Source organism: Poecilia reticulata, chromosome 1 (assembly GCF_904066995.2).
Source record: "Poecilia reticulata chromosome 1, P_reticulata-male-v2, whole genome shotgun sequence".
Lineage (NCBI taxonomy): Eukaryota > Metazoa > Chordata > Actinopteri > Cyprinodontiformes > Poeciliidae > Poecilia > Poecilia reticulata.
Window position 1 is genome coordinate 29,377,148 of NC_088830.1, and position 20,298 is coordinate 29,397,445.

The 20,298-nt window shown below is 36.3% G+C and overlaps 4 protein-coding genes and 1 long non-coding RNA gene across 6 annotated transcripts; 2 read left to right on the forward strand and 3 right to left on the reverse strand.

Annotated features, from left to right (window-relative positions):
• The first annotated feature begins 7 nt into the window (after positions 1–7).
• Positions 8–4,123, forward strand: rrp36 (ribosomal RNA processing 36). The gene is made up of 7 exons (XM_008419575.3): positions 8–668; positions 1,673–1,805; positions 1,892–1,958; positions 2,036–2,140; positions 2,215–2,289; positions 2,836–2,953; positions 3,710–4,123. Exons 1-7 carry the CDS (start codon positions 278–280, stop codon positions 3,868–3,870), a joined length of 1,050 nt encoding a protein of 349 aa, XP_008417797.2. The 5' UTR covers positions 8–277; the 3' UTR covers positions 3,871–4,123.
• A 1,049-nt stretch (positions 4,124–5,172) lies between these two features.
• LOC145552859 (uncharacterized) lies at positions 5,173–5,532 on the reverse strand. The gene has a single exon (XM_081610900.1). The coding sequence runs from the start codon at positions 5,530–5,532 to the stop codon at positions 5,371–5,373; it is 162 nt and encodes a 53-aa protein (XP_081467026.1). The 3' UTR covers positions 5,173–5,370.
• On the reverse strand, positions 5,173–7,832 carry LOC145552852 (uncharacterized). 2 transcript variants are annotated; one of them, XM_081610890.1, is made up of 3 exons: positions 7,710–7,832; positions 6,586–6,797; positions 5,173–5,541 (listed from the first exon to the last, which is right to left on the reverse strand). In XM_081610890.1, the coding sequence occupies exon 2, from the start codon at positions 6,793–6,795 to the stop codon at positions 6,595–6,597; it is 201 nt and encodes a 66-aa protein (XP_081467016.1). In that variant the 5' UTR covers positions 6,796–6,797; positions 7,710–7,832; the 3' UTR covers positions 5,173–5,541; positions 6,586–6,594. The 2 variants fall into 2 exon arrangements, with proteins under 2 accessions (XP_081467016.1, XP_081467022.1); XM_081610896.1 differs by lacking the exon at positions 5,173–5,541 and having other exon boundaries at positions 6,595–6,825; positions 7,710–7,812.
• Positions 7,833–10,899: 3,067 nt separating this feature from the next.
• slc22a7a (solute carrier family 22 member 7a) lies at positions 10,900–20,270 on the forward strand. Its single transcript, XM_008419588.3, has 10 exons — positions 10,900–11,355; positions 12,639–12,742; positions 16,240–16,394; positions 16,627–16,795; positions 16,879–17,002; positions 17,757–17,866; positions 18,283–18,497; positions 18,601–18,709; positions 19,267–19,473; positions 20,158–20,270. The coding sequence occupies exons 1-10, from the start codon at positions 10,987–10,989 to the stop codon at positions 20,255–20,257; spliced, it is 1,662 nt and encodes a 553-aa protein (XP_008417810.2). The 5' UTR covers positions 10,900–10,986; the 3' UTR covers positions 20,258–20,270.
• LOC145552862 (uncharacterized) lies at positions 11,141–14,719 on the reverse strand. The gene is made up of 2 exons (XR_014088982.1): positions 14,598–14,719; positions 11,141–11,315 (listed from the first exon to the last, which is right to left on the reverse strand). It is a non-coding gene; the product is annotated as an uncharacterized LOC145552862 (long non-coding RNA).
• Positions 20,271–20,298: the final 28 nt, after the last annotated feature.

A 20,298-nucleotide genomic window follows, 5' to 3' on the forward strand; every position in this document is an offset into this window, starting at 1 on the left:
TAGTTTTATTTCTATTTCACTGTCCTACGGCCTTATTATTGATTTATTTTTTCTTAGTCCGACTCTAATAATCAGTCGTACGTATGCGCAGTCATCCCGAACAGAAGGTGGCAGTGATGATGCCCCGTTAAAATATGCCGTTTGCCACCGGAAAAGAAGAAAAGTCTGTATTACTTCCGGGTTTTCAACCACGTGGTAAAACAGCTGTGGGTCAGGGTTCTGTTGACAGTGTCTTTATTTTTCTTGGTTCTGCCTTTTGTCGAAGAAGAAACTGAAGATGAGGAGAAGAGAGAAACAGCGGCAGGAAGCGGAGCGGAAGAGGAAGACGACTGTAAGTTGCAGCGAAGAGGAAGACTCTGATGTGGAGAAGAAGGTCTCTCTGTTTACCCTAAGAGGAGGGGAGGCAGAGGAGCTGCGGTTAAGTGGACACGATGATGAAGATCAAAACCAATCAGGTGACGGGGCTGAGGAAGACTCTGGGGACAGCGAAGAAGAGGTATCGGAGGGGAAGAGTAATGATGAAGAAGATGATGAAGAAGAAGATCTAGAAGAAGAAGAGGACACTAATGCAGAGGAAGATGATGATGATGATGATGATGATGAAGAGGCAGAGGAGGACCATACTGGTGATGGCACAAAGTTGCAAACAGAGGAACGCATTAGGAAAGGTGAGGGACTGTGCCGAGCTATACATGACATGAGTTTTGATTGGCCAGATAGATGAGATCTGAGTTCTGATTGGTCAAGTATTTTTCGGTATCAGTTCACATCCCTGATGGCTTTATTGCTGATCCAGCTACCAATTTATTATAAACTGTTGTACTGGCTTTCCATTATGCCCGTGGCAATATAAATAATCAATTAATCCCATAAAAAATAAAATTAGCTCAATAATTTCCTGGCTGATGATTTATATTTTTTGAAGGGCAATTTTGTGTCCAGAGACACATGTTTTATTTATGGTTTCAATTGTCATTGGTTTTAATTTCCGTTTTATTTGCTTTTGCTTGTCCTGATTTATTTTGGATATTGGTGACACTGTTGCTTTATTGTAATGCCAATAAAGCTTTTTCCATTGTCTAATGAGAACCATTTTTTTTTGCTATGATGCTATTTTTTTATTTTTTTACTTAAATCTAAGTAAAAACAAACTCCTTTCAAAATTACTTCTCTTTTTACGTTGAAACATATTTTCCTACCGAAAACAATGTTTTTGGAGACTTGAAAATATGTAATAAAAAAATTAATCGATAAATAAAAATGAGCTTGATAATTTTCATTCTGATGACTATTAGTTTTCAGAGCATCCATTTAAATATGGTTTTTATTATTGTGCTTTTTTGTTGTTGTTTTTGTGTCTGTTTTATTTTGGATATTTAAAATATCTTCCAGTTCCAGTGTTGTGTGTTTACAAAATTAAAGAAAGGTTATTTTGAGAGGCCAAGCTTGTATTATTATGCTATAATCAATAAATTATATATTACTTCAAAATTGTCTCAAAACAATATTATAATTTCTCATCATAATTACTGGAAGAATTTATCAGACAGTAAAATTTAATGTTACAGAACTAGTTATGATTTATTTTGGTTTTAACTGTAGTTTAGTTTTGTTTCTCACTCAGTAAAAATCCTCATTATGATGCATTTCGTGATGTTTTCTTCCTATGCAGAACTGTCCAACATGCCCTTTGAGGATGTCATTAAGCTGCAGCAACAAGTGGGAAATAAAGCATTCAATGAGGTCGCATTCAACAACAAAAAATGCCGACCTGTCAGCAGTAAGAAACGGCTGAACAAAAACAGGTCTGTTCTTCCAAATCATCCTAATTAATCCAAAATCTAGAAGAAATGCAACGGCTCTCTCCTGATCCAGTGTATTTCAATTTTAGACCAATGGAAATTTCAGCAAAGACTCCACCGTCCTTCCTACGTCAGGTCATTCCTGCCAAGAAATCAGTGAGTAAAACCAGCACTGACAAAACCACAAATCTTCTGTTTGCATGAAAATATTCATGTTTTTTTTTGTGCTGCAGACCAGGAGAGATCCTCGATTTGACAGCCTGTCAGGAGAATACAAACCAGAGATATTTGAAAAGACGTACAAGTTTATTACTGACCTCAAACACAAAGAGAAAGAGGTGAGAAAACCAGCATCAGGTGCCATGAAAAGTCTGTCTATGTAGAAAGTGTGACATGCAGTCTGTCCCTGCAGGTCATTAAGAAGCAGCTAAAGAAGACAAAGACTGACCACAAGAAGGAGAAGCTGCAGTTCCTGCTGAAGAGATTGGTAAGAATGTGACATTTGTCTGTAAATTTAATTCTGCAATATTTTGTAAAAAAAATATTAATAAATATTTTTCTGCATTCAATAAAGTTATTTAAAATTAAGTAATATTAAATTAATACTAATAATTTAATAATTTATGCTAGTCATTACATTACTATTTAAGGCAGCAGAGTAGTAGAAATAAGAAAGTTACCATCATTTAAACAAAATGCTTTTGACCATTTTAGTTGAAATTTCCCAATAAATTCACAATTATGAATTACCGTTAAAAAGTGTAGCAGTCTGTTCGTGCATAAATTTCTGTGTTCTTTGGCAGTATACAGTTAAAACCTGCTTTCATTTGATTATTAAATAATATTTAAGGTTCTCTTTATGCATCTTTTTTGACAGGGCCACACAAAAAGCTAAGATGGGCCAAATTTGGCCCCTGGGCCTTGACTTTAATACACCTGGCTTAGAGGGCTTTTCTTTTATCAATAATTGTTTTTGGATTAAGCTCCCAGTGCAAATGATAATCAGCCTTTAAATTTCCATGTGTTTGTACAGGATAACCAGGAGCGAGTGAGATTGATCCAGGAGCAGCAGAGAGAGAGAGAGCTGCAGTTCAAGAAGCAGCAGCGAGAGCGAGCCAGTCGGGGAGAACGGCCATTTTTCCTCAAGAAATGTAAGCGCAAGTCCAACACCAGACCCGCTCGTCTTCAGAGTTCTGTTTCCTGTCCCTCACACATCTTGTGCTTTCACATTCGCGTTGTTTTAAAAAAGTATTATCGTACACAAAGGATCTGTGTCAGACAGAGAAGCTGAACTACTTTTAAATACTGTGTTAGAATATAAAGTAGGGCTGGATGACATGGCTGAAAAACATATCATGATATAAGCATTTCATATCAGTCGATATCGATAATTATTAATTTTTTTGTTTTTAAATATCTGAACTACTGCCACACTAGTGTCGTGACATTCCCTGTTTTATCCAGTTTTCACTCCACACCGTTTATTTTTCAGCAGCTATGAGGCCCAGTGGTTCTTACTCAACAGGTTGTTGCTAGGTAACCAAAGAGTGAGTGAGTTGATGCCATTAATTTTGCTTAGCTAGTCGTGAGAAGCTGAACGGCTTAAAGCGTTTCCTTTGCCTACATCTCCCAGAATGCTGTGCGGTTCTGGATGAAAGTTCAGTGAAATTATCGAATATTGTACAAGACGTATCATCTATTGATTTTGATCACGTCTGTGGCATTACGTAAACTCTGTTTTTAATAGAGTTTACGTGTAAAAATAGAGTTTACGTGTGGGTAAAAGGACAAATCGCATAAAAATCTCTTCGGTTTTTCAAATATCTGGACTAGATGTAGACCTGATTGGTTTCATAAAAGCTAAAACTCGTTGGTAAAACATTCCTCTGCTTTATTTCTCTCCTCAGCGGAAAAGAAGAAGCTGCAGCTGGCCGAAAAGTATCAGGAACTGAAGAAGAGCGGCAAACTGGAGAACTTCCTTAGCAAGAAACGGAAGAGGAACGCAGGAAAAGACCGCAGGAAGCTTCCCGAGAAACAGCTACACAACAAAAAGCCTTTTTCCTCCTGAGAAGTGTTGAAGAGCGATCCTCTGAGAAATGTTAGATCAGCACGGCTGTAGAGACTCATTTCAGTGTACTGATGCTGTTGGTTCCTCACATCAGGTGAACTTGTTCTGTAAAAGCTCTTTTTTGTGATCAAAGATGATGGGATTCATGAATATGTTCATAAAAAATACTAAAAGCGTGTTTGGAGATTGTGTCAGATGTATAAATGCTTTTTTTACATGTAAAAATAGTAAAGGATTTCCTCAGTACTTTAAATGCTCCGCTCACCTGCCTGCTTATTCGAGTATTTTATTTATCCCATAGGGAATGTAAATTATGTCCAATCCACAACAGTCCTCGTGGATGGCAATGGGGTGAGCAGGAATGATCTCCTGTAGCAGTCAATCTTTCAGCGAATCTGAAGAGGCCTCTGACTGAAGACAGTTGTTTTATGACTTTATGACGTGTCATGGCTGTTATGTGCCAGCAGTTCGGAAGCTGATCTATGTAATAAAACCAGAGACAAAAGTGGCCATAGGCATATTTTCATTTATAAATCAGTATATAGCTTTCTAAAAGTATATCTAAATACCTATATATGACATAATCAGAGCAACTACAGCCTCCTCATGTTTTTATTACATTTAGGGTTCTTTTAGTGTGACACAATCTATCATATTAACAGGAGCCATAGTAGCATAATTAAACCAAAGAGTTTTAAACAACTAGACAATAAAAAAACACCGCTGGATCAGTTTTGATATTTACTGCATTAATTGTACTGATGTGTCCATTTTAAAAGGATGCATTCGAAAATGAGGCATCTCAAAGATATTTACCCAAATAAAGATGGAATAAAAAATATATATTTTTCAGTTAGAAATTTTTTTTAATTTACTGTTTTTATGAAGATGTGTAAGCTATTAATCTTTTTTTTCTATTCTCCAGCAATTTTGGTAATTTTTTACCCAACTGTTTTGATGCTGGATGTTTTTGGTCAACTTTGAGAACTAATTTTGTTTGTTTTTACGTTTCGCTATATTCCACACACTCTTGAAATGTGACTAAAATAGAATGTTCACCATCAAGAGCTTTTTAGGATTATTTTTCTTTTATCTGTTGTCTTAAAAGTTAGTTGGTTTATAGAGGTAATAAATGGATACAAAATGAGTTGGTGAACGGGTGAAATGATCCGACTATGAAATGAGTCCATTTGTCATTGATATGTTTGTTTATAGATGTACATGATGTTTTGATTGTAGGTCCCAGGAAAACGAGTATGGTACAAAATAAAACATATTTAAAGCAAGTGATTAAAACATAAATAACTTTCCAAGGATATTTTTACTGAAAAATGTACATAACAGATGAGTCGCTCCCTTTACTCCAGTTGATGAACTAAAGAAAAAATCAATTTTTAAACACATAAGATCATGTTGTTGTGCATCTTTGCCAATATTCACAACTCAAATCCTGAAAGAAGAGAAGAGATGGTGCCGCTCTCACAGCGGCGTGTCCAGAAATCATTCCGTCTTCCCTTCCACAGTTTTCTGTCTGAGCTCCACCTCAGAGCGAACGCTGCTCTTCGTCGCTTTCTGTAAGACCCACGTGCTCAGATGAATCAGAACAAATGCGCCCCCAGCCGTCCACAGCCAGTTCTTACGCAGCCAGCTCTGAGACTTCATTGTGACTCCCTGAAAGGCAGAAAGAGAGTTTCAGGACTTCCAGATTTATATCTTTTAATTAAATATTGGTGTTTGGTTGGACAGTGAAGGTAGTTTTGATAAAGTCTGTTACTAAAAGGTTAACGTCTTTAAACATTGCAAGACTCAAAGTAAGGATACAGCATCGGTTTTTACTAACCAACACTTAATACACTGCACTGGCTCCCTTTTTGTCAAACAGATTTTAAAATGCTGCTTCTGGTCTCTCGAGAACTAAACTGTCTTGGTCCAAATACATTTCCAAGTAGCTAGCCAATTAGAAACATTTCCATTTCCAAGTAGCTAGCCAATTACCAGACTAGATTACTGAAGTGTTACCAGGACCTGAACTAAATAATGTGAGGCAGCTCATCAGCTCTGGAACAAACTCCCTGAAAACCTGATATATTCAGGGTTCTGTTGGCTCCTGTAAATCAGGACAGAAACATTTTTAGCTTTCTAACAATCTGACTAATGAACTTTTCACCTATTTGAAGAGCAAAACTAGATTTGAACTTATGTCCACAATAAGCTTTAATTTAAAATTTCATGCAGATTTGTCTTTAAAGGTGACCTATTATGTTTTCATTGAACAGGTCAGAACAGAATAAGCTGTTCAAAACATGTTTGTTACATGTTTCACACAAAATCATCCTTAATCGTTCACATTAAGACTAGCTGAGCAAAGGTGCCAGAGGTGAGCTAGGGTTGCTAGGTAACGACCTGGGCTTCACTGAAGTTGCTAGGTGACAGGCAGTGCCTGCCGATTTGTGACTTTACATTTGGAAGGTTTTTGAAACGGTTCATTTTCCAGACACCAAAAAAGCAATAATGCCAAAAAAATGGCTGAGTGTTTTTTTAAGTGCTTGGGCTGTATATAGAAACAGTTGAGACCTAAATGGAAGTACAAAAAGTTTGCAAAATGTGAATTTTGCATAATAGGTCCCCTTTAATATCTACCTTAGCTGCCTGGGCCATCTAGAGGACAAACAAGGAACTGTGTAAAGAGAGCAAAATTATGTTGCAGCCACATACCTTAGTGCATTACTTGCTTTTGGCTGGAGGAGGAGCAGCAGCAGAAGGAGGTGAGACGTATGCAACAATGCCAGGCTCAGGAATGTACTCCTCTTTGTTGTGGATAGCTGGGTTTGTCTTCAAGTTGTACCAGCCCAAGTGAATCAGTCCCAGACTTGTGCCCATCACTATCAGGACTTTGTAGTTATTCCAGAACGTCCGCAGACCCATGACTGACAAGGATGATGAAAGCAAACAAAGCTGACGTCCAGATGAAGCAAAGAGTCATACATTAAACATATTAAATCAACATTAAACTATCAATTCAGTCTGACTCAACACTGCTGCCCTAAAGCTACAAATAAAACATACAGACACAAAGGTTACTGAGAATAAACCTTTTATAAGGGAAGGGATGATATGGTGGTATATATATATGTGTTGTACCCCAATTCTAGCTCATTGAATCTAATAATATCATAATATTTATATATTTAATGGCGGTTATCGCAGTGTTGATAAAAACAGTTTTAAAATTCAGTCATACTGCTCTACAATACATTAATCCAACCCCCTATTATCAAAATTCAAATTCAAAAATACTTTAATTCCGAAGGGAAATTAATAATAAAAGGGTACTTCACTACAAGAGTAGCATCAAGTAATACAACTGTGCTGTGTAAAAGTACGAAATAACCGCAAATTTATCATGCTTTCGAAAGGTAAGATGCAGTGTTCTTGGTCTTACATACATTAAACATTCAAATATTTTCCTGTTTTAACTGAATTGATAAACATTTGAGGAATATTCTGACCAATGGTTATCTACTTTATGCAATGGGAATATTTCTTCTGTACAATGGAGCAAATTTAATTTCCGAACTAATCTAAACCTTTTATATTTAACGTATAAAACACGATGTAAAGAACGTTGTGAGGATTTAAAAAACATTTTCAATAAAAAGACAAACTTGGATCTGGATTGAAGAGAACCTTTTCAGTATTTTTATATATATATTTTAGAGACATATAAACAACACCAGGTTTTCTGATATGCCTAATATTGCACACAAGTCTAAAAGGTTTTGGGACCAGAGAAACAGGGAAATAAAACAGATTTTAGGTGGTGATATAAGCAATCTCACCTTCAGCAATCAGCTGCTTCTTCTCAGCAGGCCGCCATTGTTGTGCCGCCGCTGGTAACTGATGATGTGCCTGAACATTTTTTTTTCTGCCACAGTGTTTACGGTAGAAGAAAAGCCGTACCAGAGCATGAAACCTTTAATTAAAACCTGCCTTATTTTAGATTTAAACATTTCAGCATATTTAAATTAAAAGAAAACTCAACAATCGTTGAATCATATTTAAAATCAGGCCAAAACCTAGACAACTACACTTATGCCACTTGATGACGCAACAGGGGGCGGGGCCTGTGTCTGAGAGCAGAGACCTATGTAAACATTTCATTCGTGCCTTCTCTCCTTTCTTTCTCTGCTTATTTCTCTTTTTTTCTCCGTTTCTTTTCGGTAAGTTAACTTTATTAAAAACACACATCAGTATGACGGCCTTTTGGGGGCAGTGTAGGTAGAAAAAAGGAGGAGTACATTTTTGCTAAAAAAAAAAAAAAAAGACAAGAAAAAAAAACGTGGAATTTTCTGTTTGAAAAGTCGAAAATTGGCTAGGAAGAACGTGGAAATTTTTTAATTAATCTGAAAAAAAAAGTCCATTGCAAAAAAGTAAAAAGAAAGTCCAGTGTCACAATTTCAAAAGAAAAGCTACAATGCCATATGTAGCTTTTGAATAAACTGAGCTTAATCCAGGATGTCTCAAAGTTAGATCATTTCTTGACTCTTTTTTAAACCTCCATGAGATTCTGAAATGTTTGATTCAGATTAATTCAAAAAGCTTGATTTATTTATCCCATTGGGAAGTTAAATGCCATACCTCAATCTAGTATTTTCAAAGCACTGTTGTGATTGGCGGTGCTATGGGTAGAATTCATCTTTCTGTGAATCTGAGGAAACGTCTGAATAAAACACATGACATAAGGTATTCACCCTCATTCTGAGGACATTCACATGCCAGTGCTCATTTCCAGTAAAATGGAGTAATTGATCAGATGCAGTGTGTTTTGAAGGAGAAAATGTTTGGATGTATTTATATCAGTGCCACACATCTAAGAATTTCTCCCCTGCAGTGCGTCAGGATTTACCTATTTTAGTCTCAATATGCTGCTACTGCATGCCTTCCACCTTCTTGAGATGTTACATTGCTGCTGCTGTTTTCTTTAGGTCTATGAGCTTCAAAATAATGGCAATTATAAATCCCTACAGGTCTTTAATTTTTCAAATAGATCTGCTTATTTTATTTTATTTAATTTGATTTCATACATTAGCATTTTTCATATTGTAAGGCCTATTTTCCCAACAAATACTACTTTATGATGAAAATGCAAATTGAGTTTAGGTTAGGTTTTAGGCTAGGCATATCCTGGTCAGAGTTAGGCTATAGAAATGAATGGACAATGAACAAAAGTCACAGGGGCGACCCAAGCCTTTTTGGGGCCTTTGTCAAGATTTTCATTTTGCCCCCGCATACCAACATTTCAATAGCAGCTTCTTTATCATGCCTAAGCTACTCTATGTGTAACATTTATACTATCATTAGCATCATTTGTAATTAGGTTACATTATACCAATATTATTTTGGTTATTGATTTGAACTTTATAGGATTAGAAAACTAAAAAAAATAGCATTTGGATTTTGAGGTGCAGAATGGTATTGAAGAGCACCATTTTATTTTATTTTAACTATTTACTAGGAACATCCTCTTACAATTACATTTAATGAAGGATCAGTACAATAGCGTATTAGGGCCATTGTACAATAAAAAATAATTGAATGGAGAAGTAAATGTCTGCTTAAATTTTGAAATTTATCTCAAAAATTTTCTAGAAAAAAAACATTTGATTTTTGTAACTCAGAAAATTTGATACATACTAAATTTACAGTAAATAAACTAACAAGTTTGACATCTTTCCCACCAGATGTAACAACATATCTATTATTTAGGTACCAACTATAAAACATAATTTAGAAATTGTATTTCCATGTGTAATAAGATTTAGTTTGTATTACTCAATGTTAATAAATAAATAAATAACATGTATATACTCTTGGGGCCCCCTAGTGGCACGGGGGCTCTATGCAGTCGCTGAACTAGCAATTCCTTGAGTAGTCAACACAAAGTCTTTGAAGATAGAAAAATTAATAATAGTTACAAAAACATGTGTATTATGCTTCAGACCTGATCAGCTGCACTTATAAAGATTGCTGTTGCTCAGTCTTTATCAGCTGTATGCTGTAAAATCTCACATTAAATAGGTATTTAATGTCACTCTTACATGACTACATACCCATTTAATGTGAGATGGTTTTATTATGAACATGGCGGGTTTCAACTTACTTGAACTGTTGGAAGGGGGTTATTTGAGTACCTTTGAAAATCACTGCACTTGTGACCAAGTCCTGAATAGCATTTGTCATGTGCTTCCGTTTACATTTACTTGACAAATTGAATTTCACGTTTCAGTCAATTTCCTTGTCAGCACGGGAACTCATGTGAATGTATAGGAAGAATGAAAGATCCGGATATCAAAACAGCTAGACTGATGAATACCACAATGAGTCTGTGTGGAAGTTAGTGGAACATGGGAACAAAACAATAAAGAATGTAAAGGTAAATAGTGAAAAACATGCAAAAGAATGCGTTTCACAGAACTCTGAGACAATGCCAAAAGATATAAAAGGAGAGTCCTATAAAATGCAGACATGTTTATGGCACTTAGTTTATTGCAAAGTATCAAAGTTGGCTGTATTAACCAAGTTTGTGCACAGAAACAAGAAATTTGACTTTAGTTCCTCTTATAATACCAGACACTGTACTGACATCCTAATCTGATGAAAGAGTTTCACTCTTACATGACTTATATTAAACCAATAGATTTGTATTTGATTCCTTGGAATGTCTTCTGCTAAACTGCTAAACTAATTCAAGAACCTTTGCAGATCTGCAGAAGTAGATTGTAGAGGTTGCTTTGGGGCAAAAACCAACCAAAAAAATGTTGAATAATTGGATTAAAATCAGATTTGGTAAATATTTCTAAATAAAAGTGTAAAAACTTTAAAATTATCCTTAGGATTTCTGTTAACAGTGAATCCTGCATGTATAAACTAACATAAATTAATACAATATGTTCATAATGAATAAGTGAGCATTTAATGCAGACAGAAACAGAGCAGACCTCACCTCCCTAAAAAGACCCTCCCTCTGACTGTCCCCCCCTCTGTAAATAAGGGATCATATAAGGCAGCGAGTAGATCAGCAGAGCAGCCTGATCCTTTTTTCTCCATCCTGTCAACATGAGGTTTGAAGAGATACTCGACGACATCGGTGGATTCTCCAGATTTCAGTTTTTCATATTGTCCATCCTGTGTCTGCCTCGTGCCATTCTTCCCCTCCACTTTCTCCTGCACAACTTCATCTCTTCCACCCCTCCTCACCACTGCTCCCTCAGGAAGCTGGGGAAAAGCAATGACAGCGCCTGGTCCCCCGACCCTGAGACTCTGGCCCTCTGGATCCCCCAGCACGACGACGGCGGCTCCCTCAGCTCCTGCAGGGTCTACAGCTCCCCACAAACCAGCAACCTCAGCCAGGAGAACATGACTGTGATTTGTCCCGATGGGTGGACCTACGACAAATCACAATTTAGCTCTACGACGGCCTCTGAGGTAAAATATGAATCAATTAAAACTTTAAAAATGCTTATTTCTTTCATAAAAGGTCAGCAGAAGAAATGTTTTAATGTTAACAGGAAAGGCTGGTAACTAATCAATGTGAAAGAATTGAACTTGAGTTGATTTGGTTAGTTGATGATTTAAATTAAATTATATAAAAATTGAGACACAGCTAACGCTAGAAGCAACAGATGAAGGATCTCCTTTGTATCCACACCAATCAGCTCCCCAAATTTATGAATTAAAATTCCATTTTATCTATTGATGAATTGGTGCTTCTGTTTCTCTGTTTTTAACATCGTCCATGGACTTTTATGTTGTTTTGGGTGTTTGAAATGCCTGGCTACAAAACAAATGTCCCCCTTTGGGGGACAATTAAAGATATGAACTGGACATGAACGTTCTATAAAGGAATTTTGCAGATTTCTACATATTCACTGTTTCATTTCAATGAATTATATCAACCAGAAGGATGTGACTTACATTTATTTTGTTAACTGATTTAAATGGGGACCAGAATCCCATTAAACATAAATAAAGTGTAGTAAAATGTTTTAAATCACAATATTTTTCACAATCACATATAAGATTTGAATTCTAGCACTATTGTCTTGCAGACCTGGGTTCAAATCCCTGTTTTCTGCGATAGGTGGATGGAAATGTAATTATTTCTGAGGAAATGTATCTCCATAATTCATGAAAATTCTTAATTAAGGCAAACAGTTAAATCAAAAGTCAAGATTTGTAAGAGTAATGGAAGTAGGAGTGGATGAAATGGCAATGCGAGTCATGAATTAGCATCTTTTACATGAGACAAACTTACAATAACAGAGTGTCTTTAGTATGCCGCTGTAATACGGACTGCTACAGGATCCTACACTCAGTCGGTACAATAACTCGTTGAAAAACTTTGAAAAATATAAATTAAAGCAAAAAAAATGTTATTTTTGGGATCAATAAAATATTTTCAAAAAAAAATTTAATTCCTGAAGAAGTGAAAAGGCAAGATGACCCAAATCTATTTTATGTTTTTTTATAGTTTTTTTTTTTTGCATCTGTATACTTGTTTTTGGTATCACTTTATTTTAACTCTGTTTAAATTCAGCAGTTTTATAACCTTTGACCTTTCCTCAGCTTCATTCAGACCAGGTGACTGTTTATGTCCCAGATCAACAAACAGAAGGGGCAATCAGACATCAAAATTAATTTGAAACCTAAAGAATTAAGAAACTGAAAGGTTGGGTGACACACTTTAAAACATTTCTGCTTCCTTACAGTGGGATCTGGTGTGTAACGACAAGCAACTGAATCAAGCACTTGTCACCTACTTCTTTCTTGGAGTGATGTTTGGAGCCATTGTCTTTGGACAGCTTTCAGACAAGTAAGTTAATCCAAAACACTTAGTTACGCACATCATTACAGTTTCAGTACAGTCTTCAGACTTTAAATATTTGCAACACTCAGCTAAAACTAACAAAATTAAGGTTCTACATAATTTTTTTCTCATGTTTCTTCATTTGAACTCAGAACCGTTTTGCTGCAAGATAACAATTACTGTTAAATGTATTTTATTCCCGACTCATTAGTTTTTTCACACTTTAAATCATTTCCCAAAACTACTCCAGGTGTCAGCAAAAGAGCTAATAACCATATTTATTTCAAATGTAATTCTCAATTATTTGTGTTCTCTTTTTTGTTGTCCTTTTTCCTTCTTTTTGGATTTTGAAGTCCAGCAGAATGACATTTTAGGACATTTTTTAAACTTTGAGATCATTTTGATCAAAAGATTTGTATTTATTTTCATTTATATATCAATTATGCACAGGCCTTTTGAGGCCAGACTTTCCCAAGGGGACAATAAAGTATTTTCTATTGTATGATATAATAAAAAAAGAGAGGAATCTAGAAATAAAAAACTAAGGCAAAAGCTCAAAAGGAAAGTGACAATACTATCCCACTGTTAGTGGAAAAATGAGGGATGAATCAGGTGCATTGCATACAGTCCACAGAAATCAGAGCACTCTAAGTAAACACGGTGTATGAAACATGATCTTATCAGTCATATTACAAAACTGAGGTTTTAGTGTAAAGAAGACTGTAGCAGAAAATTAATTAATTGGTGTATATGCGTGTGTTAAATCAAATATCTTTACTTGAAATGCCATCCAAGCAATAAAAAATTGCAATTCCACACAGCTGTCATGTGTTTTGTGTAGCGGCTTTTGTTCAAGACATGTCAGCTGCCTCTTTGCTAATCAAACAGCATTATGAGTGTATGGGTGAACATTAGGGGTTGAACGACTACATATTTTTTAAGGTTGACTATATCATAATAGTAGAGACGATGTCGACTAGTCGCGGTGACGTCATCGCGACGTAAGCGCAAAATGCTTCACAACTAGGAGGCTTTATCAGCTATTTTCACGGCTAATATTGACACCCCCTCCCCTTCTCCCGCTTTTACTAAGTCTTTTATGCAGAATTAAAAGACCAATAAACAGATCATTCTTCGTGAGAAAAGTTCGTTGCATAAAGTCGGGTCTGACTTCTTTTTTTTTTTTTTTCCAAACACCGGCTGGTATTGATGATCTCTGGATAGTTACTCGTATAGGAGTCAAATTATCACACTGACCACAAAGCGCTTTTGGAACATCACAAACCAAACGTATTATGAACGGATCCCGTTTGGTTACAGTTGAATTCAACGAAACCACCTGCTGCTTTTCCGCTCTGCTGACTCAGCAGCGGCTCTCTGAACCGACATGATGCAGACGGCGGCAGAGATCGCCTCTGTCAGATCCTCAGGATGAAATTTGGACTTAGTTTCAAGATGTTGTCAAACCATATTTTTATAAGAGCGTAAAGCTGCCAGGTTAGAAGCTTCAATACGCAGGGTGACGTTGATCAGTTGGGAGTAGTTGAGGGATAAAAAACCCCGACATCATTCCGGTAGTCGTTTTTTCTTTCTTTTTTTAAGGATTTTTTCGGCACTAGTTTATTTGACAGCAATCTGACTGTAAGGGGGCAGAGAGAGCGTAAAGAAGCCTGGGCCCAGCGAATGGAGGACGGGAGTCGGACTCCAGACTACCGCGGGCTAAAGTCTCTATATGCGGGGCGCCGCGCTAACCATCTCGCCGCGCTACGCCCCTATTGCGGGAGCCTATGCTGTAATTTACAGTTTCTCTTTGTTAAATTATTTACATTTTTATACAATTTGAGCTTTCTGACGAACTCACCTAGTCCATCTTCTTTCATTTCCTTGGACAAATCTGTTTTGTCACGTGATTGCGACTAGTCTACTGGCCCAGAAAAAAGTAATTGCAGAGAAAAGAATTGACTAGTCGATAGTCGACTAATTGGTGCAACCCCTACTGCACACGTGGCTGTGCCTTAAGAATCAAACAACTAAATGTCAGTTACCTAATACCAGTGATTACAAAACTGGATCCACATGACCAGAAATACACTAACTGTTTTATTTCTGTCTATTTTGGACATGCTGAGTTTACTTGTAATGTGGTTGAGGTGTAGAAAAAGAAGCTTTCGATGTGCACATCTATCTATCTATCTATCTATCTATCTATCTATCTATCTATCTATCTATCTATCTATCTATCTATCTATCTATCTATCTATCTATCTATCTATCTATCTATCACAATTACAGTTTTTTTCAGTAAATTGCCTGTTTTTCACTCTGTATTCTCCAATTAACGATTAATCGATTACTAATTCAGTTCATGATTATATCAATAATTGATTAATCACGATTAATCTATTTCAGCCCTAATCCAACTTAATTGGAATACATTAAATTATTTCTATATATATATATATATATATGAGTATTTTGATAAGTTGTTTTGCAGGTTTTGCATGACACATAAGAAGTCCATAGTGAAAAGATAAAACAAACAAAATAAGAAATCGAAAAAAAATACTATATAAAAATATAACTGACTCCTCGATTCAAAGTTGTTCACAACCAAAATTTAATGTTCTGTCTTCACTTAGCTGCAGTATGTTATCACACAATGATCCAGCAGAACAAAGCCATGATTTTAAGTAAAGAGTTGCATTTATGTGTGGAGATGCTGGTCAATGGTTCAGTCAACAGTACAGTGGAAATACTATTAGCTGTTGGTCATTTCTAATTAGTTGTACTGGGTTTTTTTTTTATCAGAAACTTGTGTTAGTTTGTCTACAACTACAGAAACCTCTGGTGCATGACCAACAGATGCATGTGAAGACCTCTGTGAGCTTGTGAAAGTCTCATTAAACAAAGAATCCTGTTATTGATATTACTCCTGTACAGCAGTAATGGGTACAGTGGTTTTGGTGTCTTCTTTATGATGACCACCCCCTAACATCAAACTGTTGCAAAGTAGCTGATGTTGCTTTAGGATGAGTTTGCAGCAATGGTTGTATCTTGAAACTTGCAGCATCTTGTTGCAAACAAGAAAGTACCAGTTTATTGAGAAACACGTTCTGTTCTGTCTGTTTTTATAGACAATTTCACTGTCTATAAATTTCACTGTCATGCTTTTGATGCGCGTTGCTGAGGAGAAACGTTAAGCTGCAGGTCTAATTTATTATGTTGAGAAACAATATTCTTGAATAGTTTTAATCTGATTTTAAAGCACAAGGTAGCACTGAAACTTACTCTTTTATAGCATATTGTCTTCTGTTTTTATTTACTTTCCTGTACTTTCATGTCATTCTACTTTGACCACTTTGGATAATGTTGCAGTTATTACTTAAATCCACTACATAAATGAACCTGAATCTCTGTTGAATAAGGTTTGAAAAAAGAATACAATTCAAACTTGTTGCTACTCCTGATAATAACTTGTGTTTTATGTTCTGTGTGTGTTGCAGGCTTGGTCGAAAGTCCCTGCTTGTGGTGGCTTTAATTGCCTCCACCTTGTTTGGAGCTACCGCTGCCTTGTCTACATCCTACATCATGTTTGCTATTTCCAGAGCGCTCTCCGGCTTATCCCTCAGTGGGCTGTCGATTATCGTAATAGTCCTTGGTAACAACGCCATTTCACATCAAATAAATATACAGGCTTTAAATACAAACTCTAAATGTTGTTTTACTTACACAAGCTAATTTGTGTAAGTAAATAGCATTAACAGTTTTATTCAAATAATTAAAATAATTTTTTTAAATCATTTATTTGGTCATGTTTTATGGGTATTAAGATAATTATAGAGTTTCTCAGTCCTAAATTTAATTTGTCCATTATTTATCTACATGCTAAGGTATTGAGTGGACAGATATAAAGCACCGCACCTTTACGGGAACCATTATGAGTTTGTCGTGGAGCGCTGGAAACATTCTTCTGGCTCTACTTGCCTATTTCATACGAGACTGGAGGCATCTAACGCTGGCAGTGACTGTTCCCTGCGCTGTTACCATCATCTGTTGTTGGTGCGATATTTTGTTCTTCTCCTTAGCAGTTGTAGTTTTGGTTTCAATAAGAATTAGAGGCAGTATTCTCCTTTTTCCTTCAGGTGGCTGCCCGAGTCCGCTCGCTGGTTGTTGGCTAACGGCAGGACAGAGGAAGCAAAAAAGTATTTGGTTCGATGTGCTAAAATGAACGGGACCGATCAACGCACAACCAAACTGGACACTGAGGTAAAGATCTACTTTTCTTGCTTTATGTCATAATGTTATTCCCTCATCAAAAACATAACTGGAGTGTTGATTTGATTCTTTCATGCATATTTGAGAAATCCTTGAATCTCCCATTACAACCACTCAGTGTGCCTAAATGTTGCTCTTACAAAGCAACCCTTCCTCACACTTTCCCCACACAGCTCCTTCAAACTAGCAGTAGCAGCAGTTAGCAAACTTCTGATGGAACTACGCATCTGCAGAGCTTATCACACCAACTATTTCTCAGTCTAACTTTCATAAGAACGGTTGTAAACATACAATGACAAGCATTATTTTCATAACGTGCTGAAGGCGAAGTATCAGAGAGATTAGGGGCTTCTTAAAGAGACAGAAGCTCAATTTCAAGGTGTCAAATTACGAAATCAAGTCATGTTTGATATATGTAGCATTTATATAAAAACTGAAAGTAACAGTTACTTGATTGTGCTATAAAATGGCATTATGTGCCTGGAGAACACATACTTCCCTTTTAAAAGCATATGTAGATCAGTTTTGAAAAAAAGAAATTAAGCAAATTAAGTGTAACAAATATATGAAGCAGATATTGATAGGTGTAAAAAACAATGAAATTAAATTATTAATCTGTGTATGTGTGTAAAGCTTGATTCAACTTGATATTCTCGTTTCAAAGTTAGCTAAACTTGAAATGTTCTACCTGAATAAATCAACTGATAATCAGACAAATCGATGATCAACTCTGTTGCTGTTTCAGGTTCTAAGGAAGGTAACCGTCACTGAAGTGGCAGAGAAGAACCACACTTATCTGGACCTGATCAGAACCCCTCAGCTAAGGAAGATCACTTTCCTCTCTGGGCTGTCCTGGTACTAAATCAACCTTTAAAACTACAACTACTACTACTACTACAACTAGTAGTACTGCTGCTGTCTGTGGTGCAGGTTTCTGTAAGGTTCTATCTTAACCAGGTTACTAAATTACTTATTTATTTTAGCATTACTGGAGCCTTGCACCAAAATGTTGCTCAAAATGTACATTTGTGTGTGCTGTGGTGGAGCAGGGGTTAAGCACAGTCCACAAATGGAGGCCTCAGTCCTCGACGTGGCTGTCGCTGGTTCGATTCCTGGCCTTGAGACCTTTGCCGCATGTCTTCCCCTTCTCTCATTACCCACTTTCCTGTCAACTAACTATCAAATAAAAGCCACTAGAGCCAATAAAAAACAACAACAAAAAAAATGTACATCTGAATGACAATAAAATCTGTCTTTATCTGTATTTTCAGGTTTGCTGTTTCCTTCCTCTACTATGGGATCAGTTTCAAGATCTCAGGATTCGGCGTCAGCATCTACCTCACTCAGTTCATCTATGGTGCTATTGAAATCCCAGCCAAAATCTTCACTTTTTTCATCCTGGATGTAATTGGCCGTCGGAATGGCCAGGCATGGTTTCTCATCATAACAGGAGCGCTGATTGGAATAAACACTGTCATACCTTTAGGTTAATTTATTTACTTATTTGTTCGTCTTTGACATATAGAAAAAAAAATCTGGATAAATACCTGTGCATGGATATGTTCAGAAATGTGACTTTTTCCTTTTAGAGTACTCTGTGATTCGAACATGCATTGCTGTGGTGGCAAAAGGTTTCTCTGAGGCAGCATTTACCACAGCATTCCTCTACTCAACTGAACTCTATCCAACTGTACTCAGGTAAACTCCTGTCATCCTAAGCCTACAACCCAAACCTTTAGTGTACATAGTCACTATTAGCTGACTGCCATCTTTTAGGTATCCTTAACTGTTACTTTCCATAATTAACTGTCATGGCAGTTGCTATGTCAACAATAAAAATGCCACAAGCTTAGAACTAGCTCTCACCTCGTTCCTATCTGACCTAACAATATAAGTACATTACAAGTATTACTCGATTAAAAATGTTGGTACTCTACCCACCTTTGTGTAATACTATGATAAAAATCTGTGTTTACTGACAAACTAGCAAAGTTAGCTTAGCTAATGTAGCTTTTATCTGCTAGATAAGACTGACATGTAGCCTACATGCATACTACCGTGCTTTATCAAGTCCAGAGGACTCTGAAGCACTTTACACTGTATTCAGTCATTCTTGGAATGATCCTGACAGGTCAAAGTTTAGTTCATATCTGTGTAAGGTCAAAAAAATACTGTGAGCTTTGTGGCAGTACAAATTAAGTGAGATTTAGTCAGAAAAGCAATTCACAACTCCTTTTTTTCTTTTTTGTGTGAAGGCAATGTGGTTTAGGCTACACCTCCTGTCTCTGTCGGTTGGGAGGTTCTTTAGCTCCAATGGTCATGCTACTGGAAGATGTTTGGCTTCTTCTGCCTCCTGTGATCTTCGCTGGCACTGGAATCATCAGTGGGGGCTTAGTTTTTCTCCTTCCAGAAACGCTAAACATCAATCTGCCAGAAAATATTCTCGACGTTGAGGAGGGAAGGTATGCATTTGTCCACAGCTGATTGAAATATGGCGTCAATCAACTGCGCTACATTCGTGCAGGCTTGTGATTTTCATTTGTGCCATTATAATAAAAAAAATGTTTCCAGAGGTCACTAAAGAATAACTTGTCCCCCAGCTCCAAGATTAACAAAATCAAGCATAATTGATATAATTAAATTTTACTATTATTATTTTTGCTGGTTTGGGGAGCTGAAATATTTATAGCTCAGTTGATTGACCCCAAATTTTGCTTGATTTTGTAAATGTCAGGTGGCTTGTTGACCTTTCAGACCTCTGGTGTATTTTGTTCCTTAAAGTATTTTCTTTCAAATTTTGGTGTACTCTACAGAAAAATCTAAGAGTAGGAAGGTTTTCTGAGAATAATTTGGAGTTTAGTTTCTCAAAAAAAATAAATAAAATCAATCAAATAAAAATCCATAAATTGTTGAATCTCCTGCTGAACTCATAAATGCCTTTTCCTTACAAATATTACATCATTTCAGTGTGAAATAAAGATTAAGACAAAAACATACTTTTTTCATTTTACATAGATTAATTATATTTTTGTGACCCATAAAAAAATTACGATTACAGAGCTGTGCAGGAGAATTTACCTTTATGCATCATATTAGCTTTTCTTATCTTAAGTCTCACTTTGTCTTTGCTCTTATTTTCTTTACAGGCACATACAAAGCGATGCAGAGGGAGACAAAGATGAAGAGATTCAGCTGAAACCACTCAATTGCGAAGACAAAGCACCACAGCTTGCAGCTTGTTATTAAAATGTGATTTCTGTTGGCTGTGGATTTATTTAGTAAATTGA

Coding starts and splice junctions, on each gene's coding strand:
- rrp36 (XM_008419575.3), top strand. CDS start 278: ATGAGGAGAAGAGAGAAACAGCGGCAGGAAGCGGAGCGGAAGAGGAAG. Junction 1,806..1,891: donor AAACGGCTGAACAAAAACAG/GTCTGTTCTTCC, acceptor TTTCAATTTTAG/ACCAATGGAAATTTCAGCAA. Junction 2,290..2,835: donor AGTTCCTGCTGAAGAGATTG/GTAAGAATGTGA, acceptor GTGTTTGTACAG/GATAACCAGGAGCGAGTGAG.
- LOC145552859 (XM_081610900.1), bottom strand. CDS start 5,532: ATGAAGTCTCAGAGCTGGCTGCGTAAGAACTGGCTGTGGACGGCTGGG.
- LOC145552852 (XM_081610890.1), bottom strand. CDS start 6,795: ATGGGTCTGCGGACGTTCTGGAATAACTACAAAGTCCTGATAGTGATG.
- slc22a7a (XM_008419588.3), top strand. CDS start 10,987: ATGAGGTTTGAAGAGATACTCGACGACATCGGTGGATTCTCCAGATTT. Junction 12,743..16,239: donor TTTGGACAGCTTTCAGACAA/GTAAGTTAATCC, acceptor TGTGTGTTGCAG/GCTTGGTCGAAAGTCCCTGC. Junction 17,003..17,756: donor CAACCAAACTGGACACTGAG/GTAAAGATCTAC, acceptor TTGCTGTTTCAG/GTTCTAAGGAAGGTAACCGT.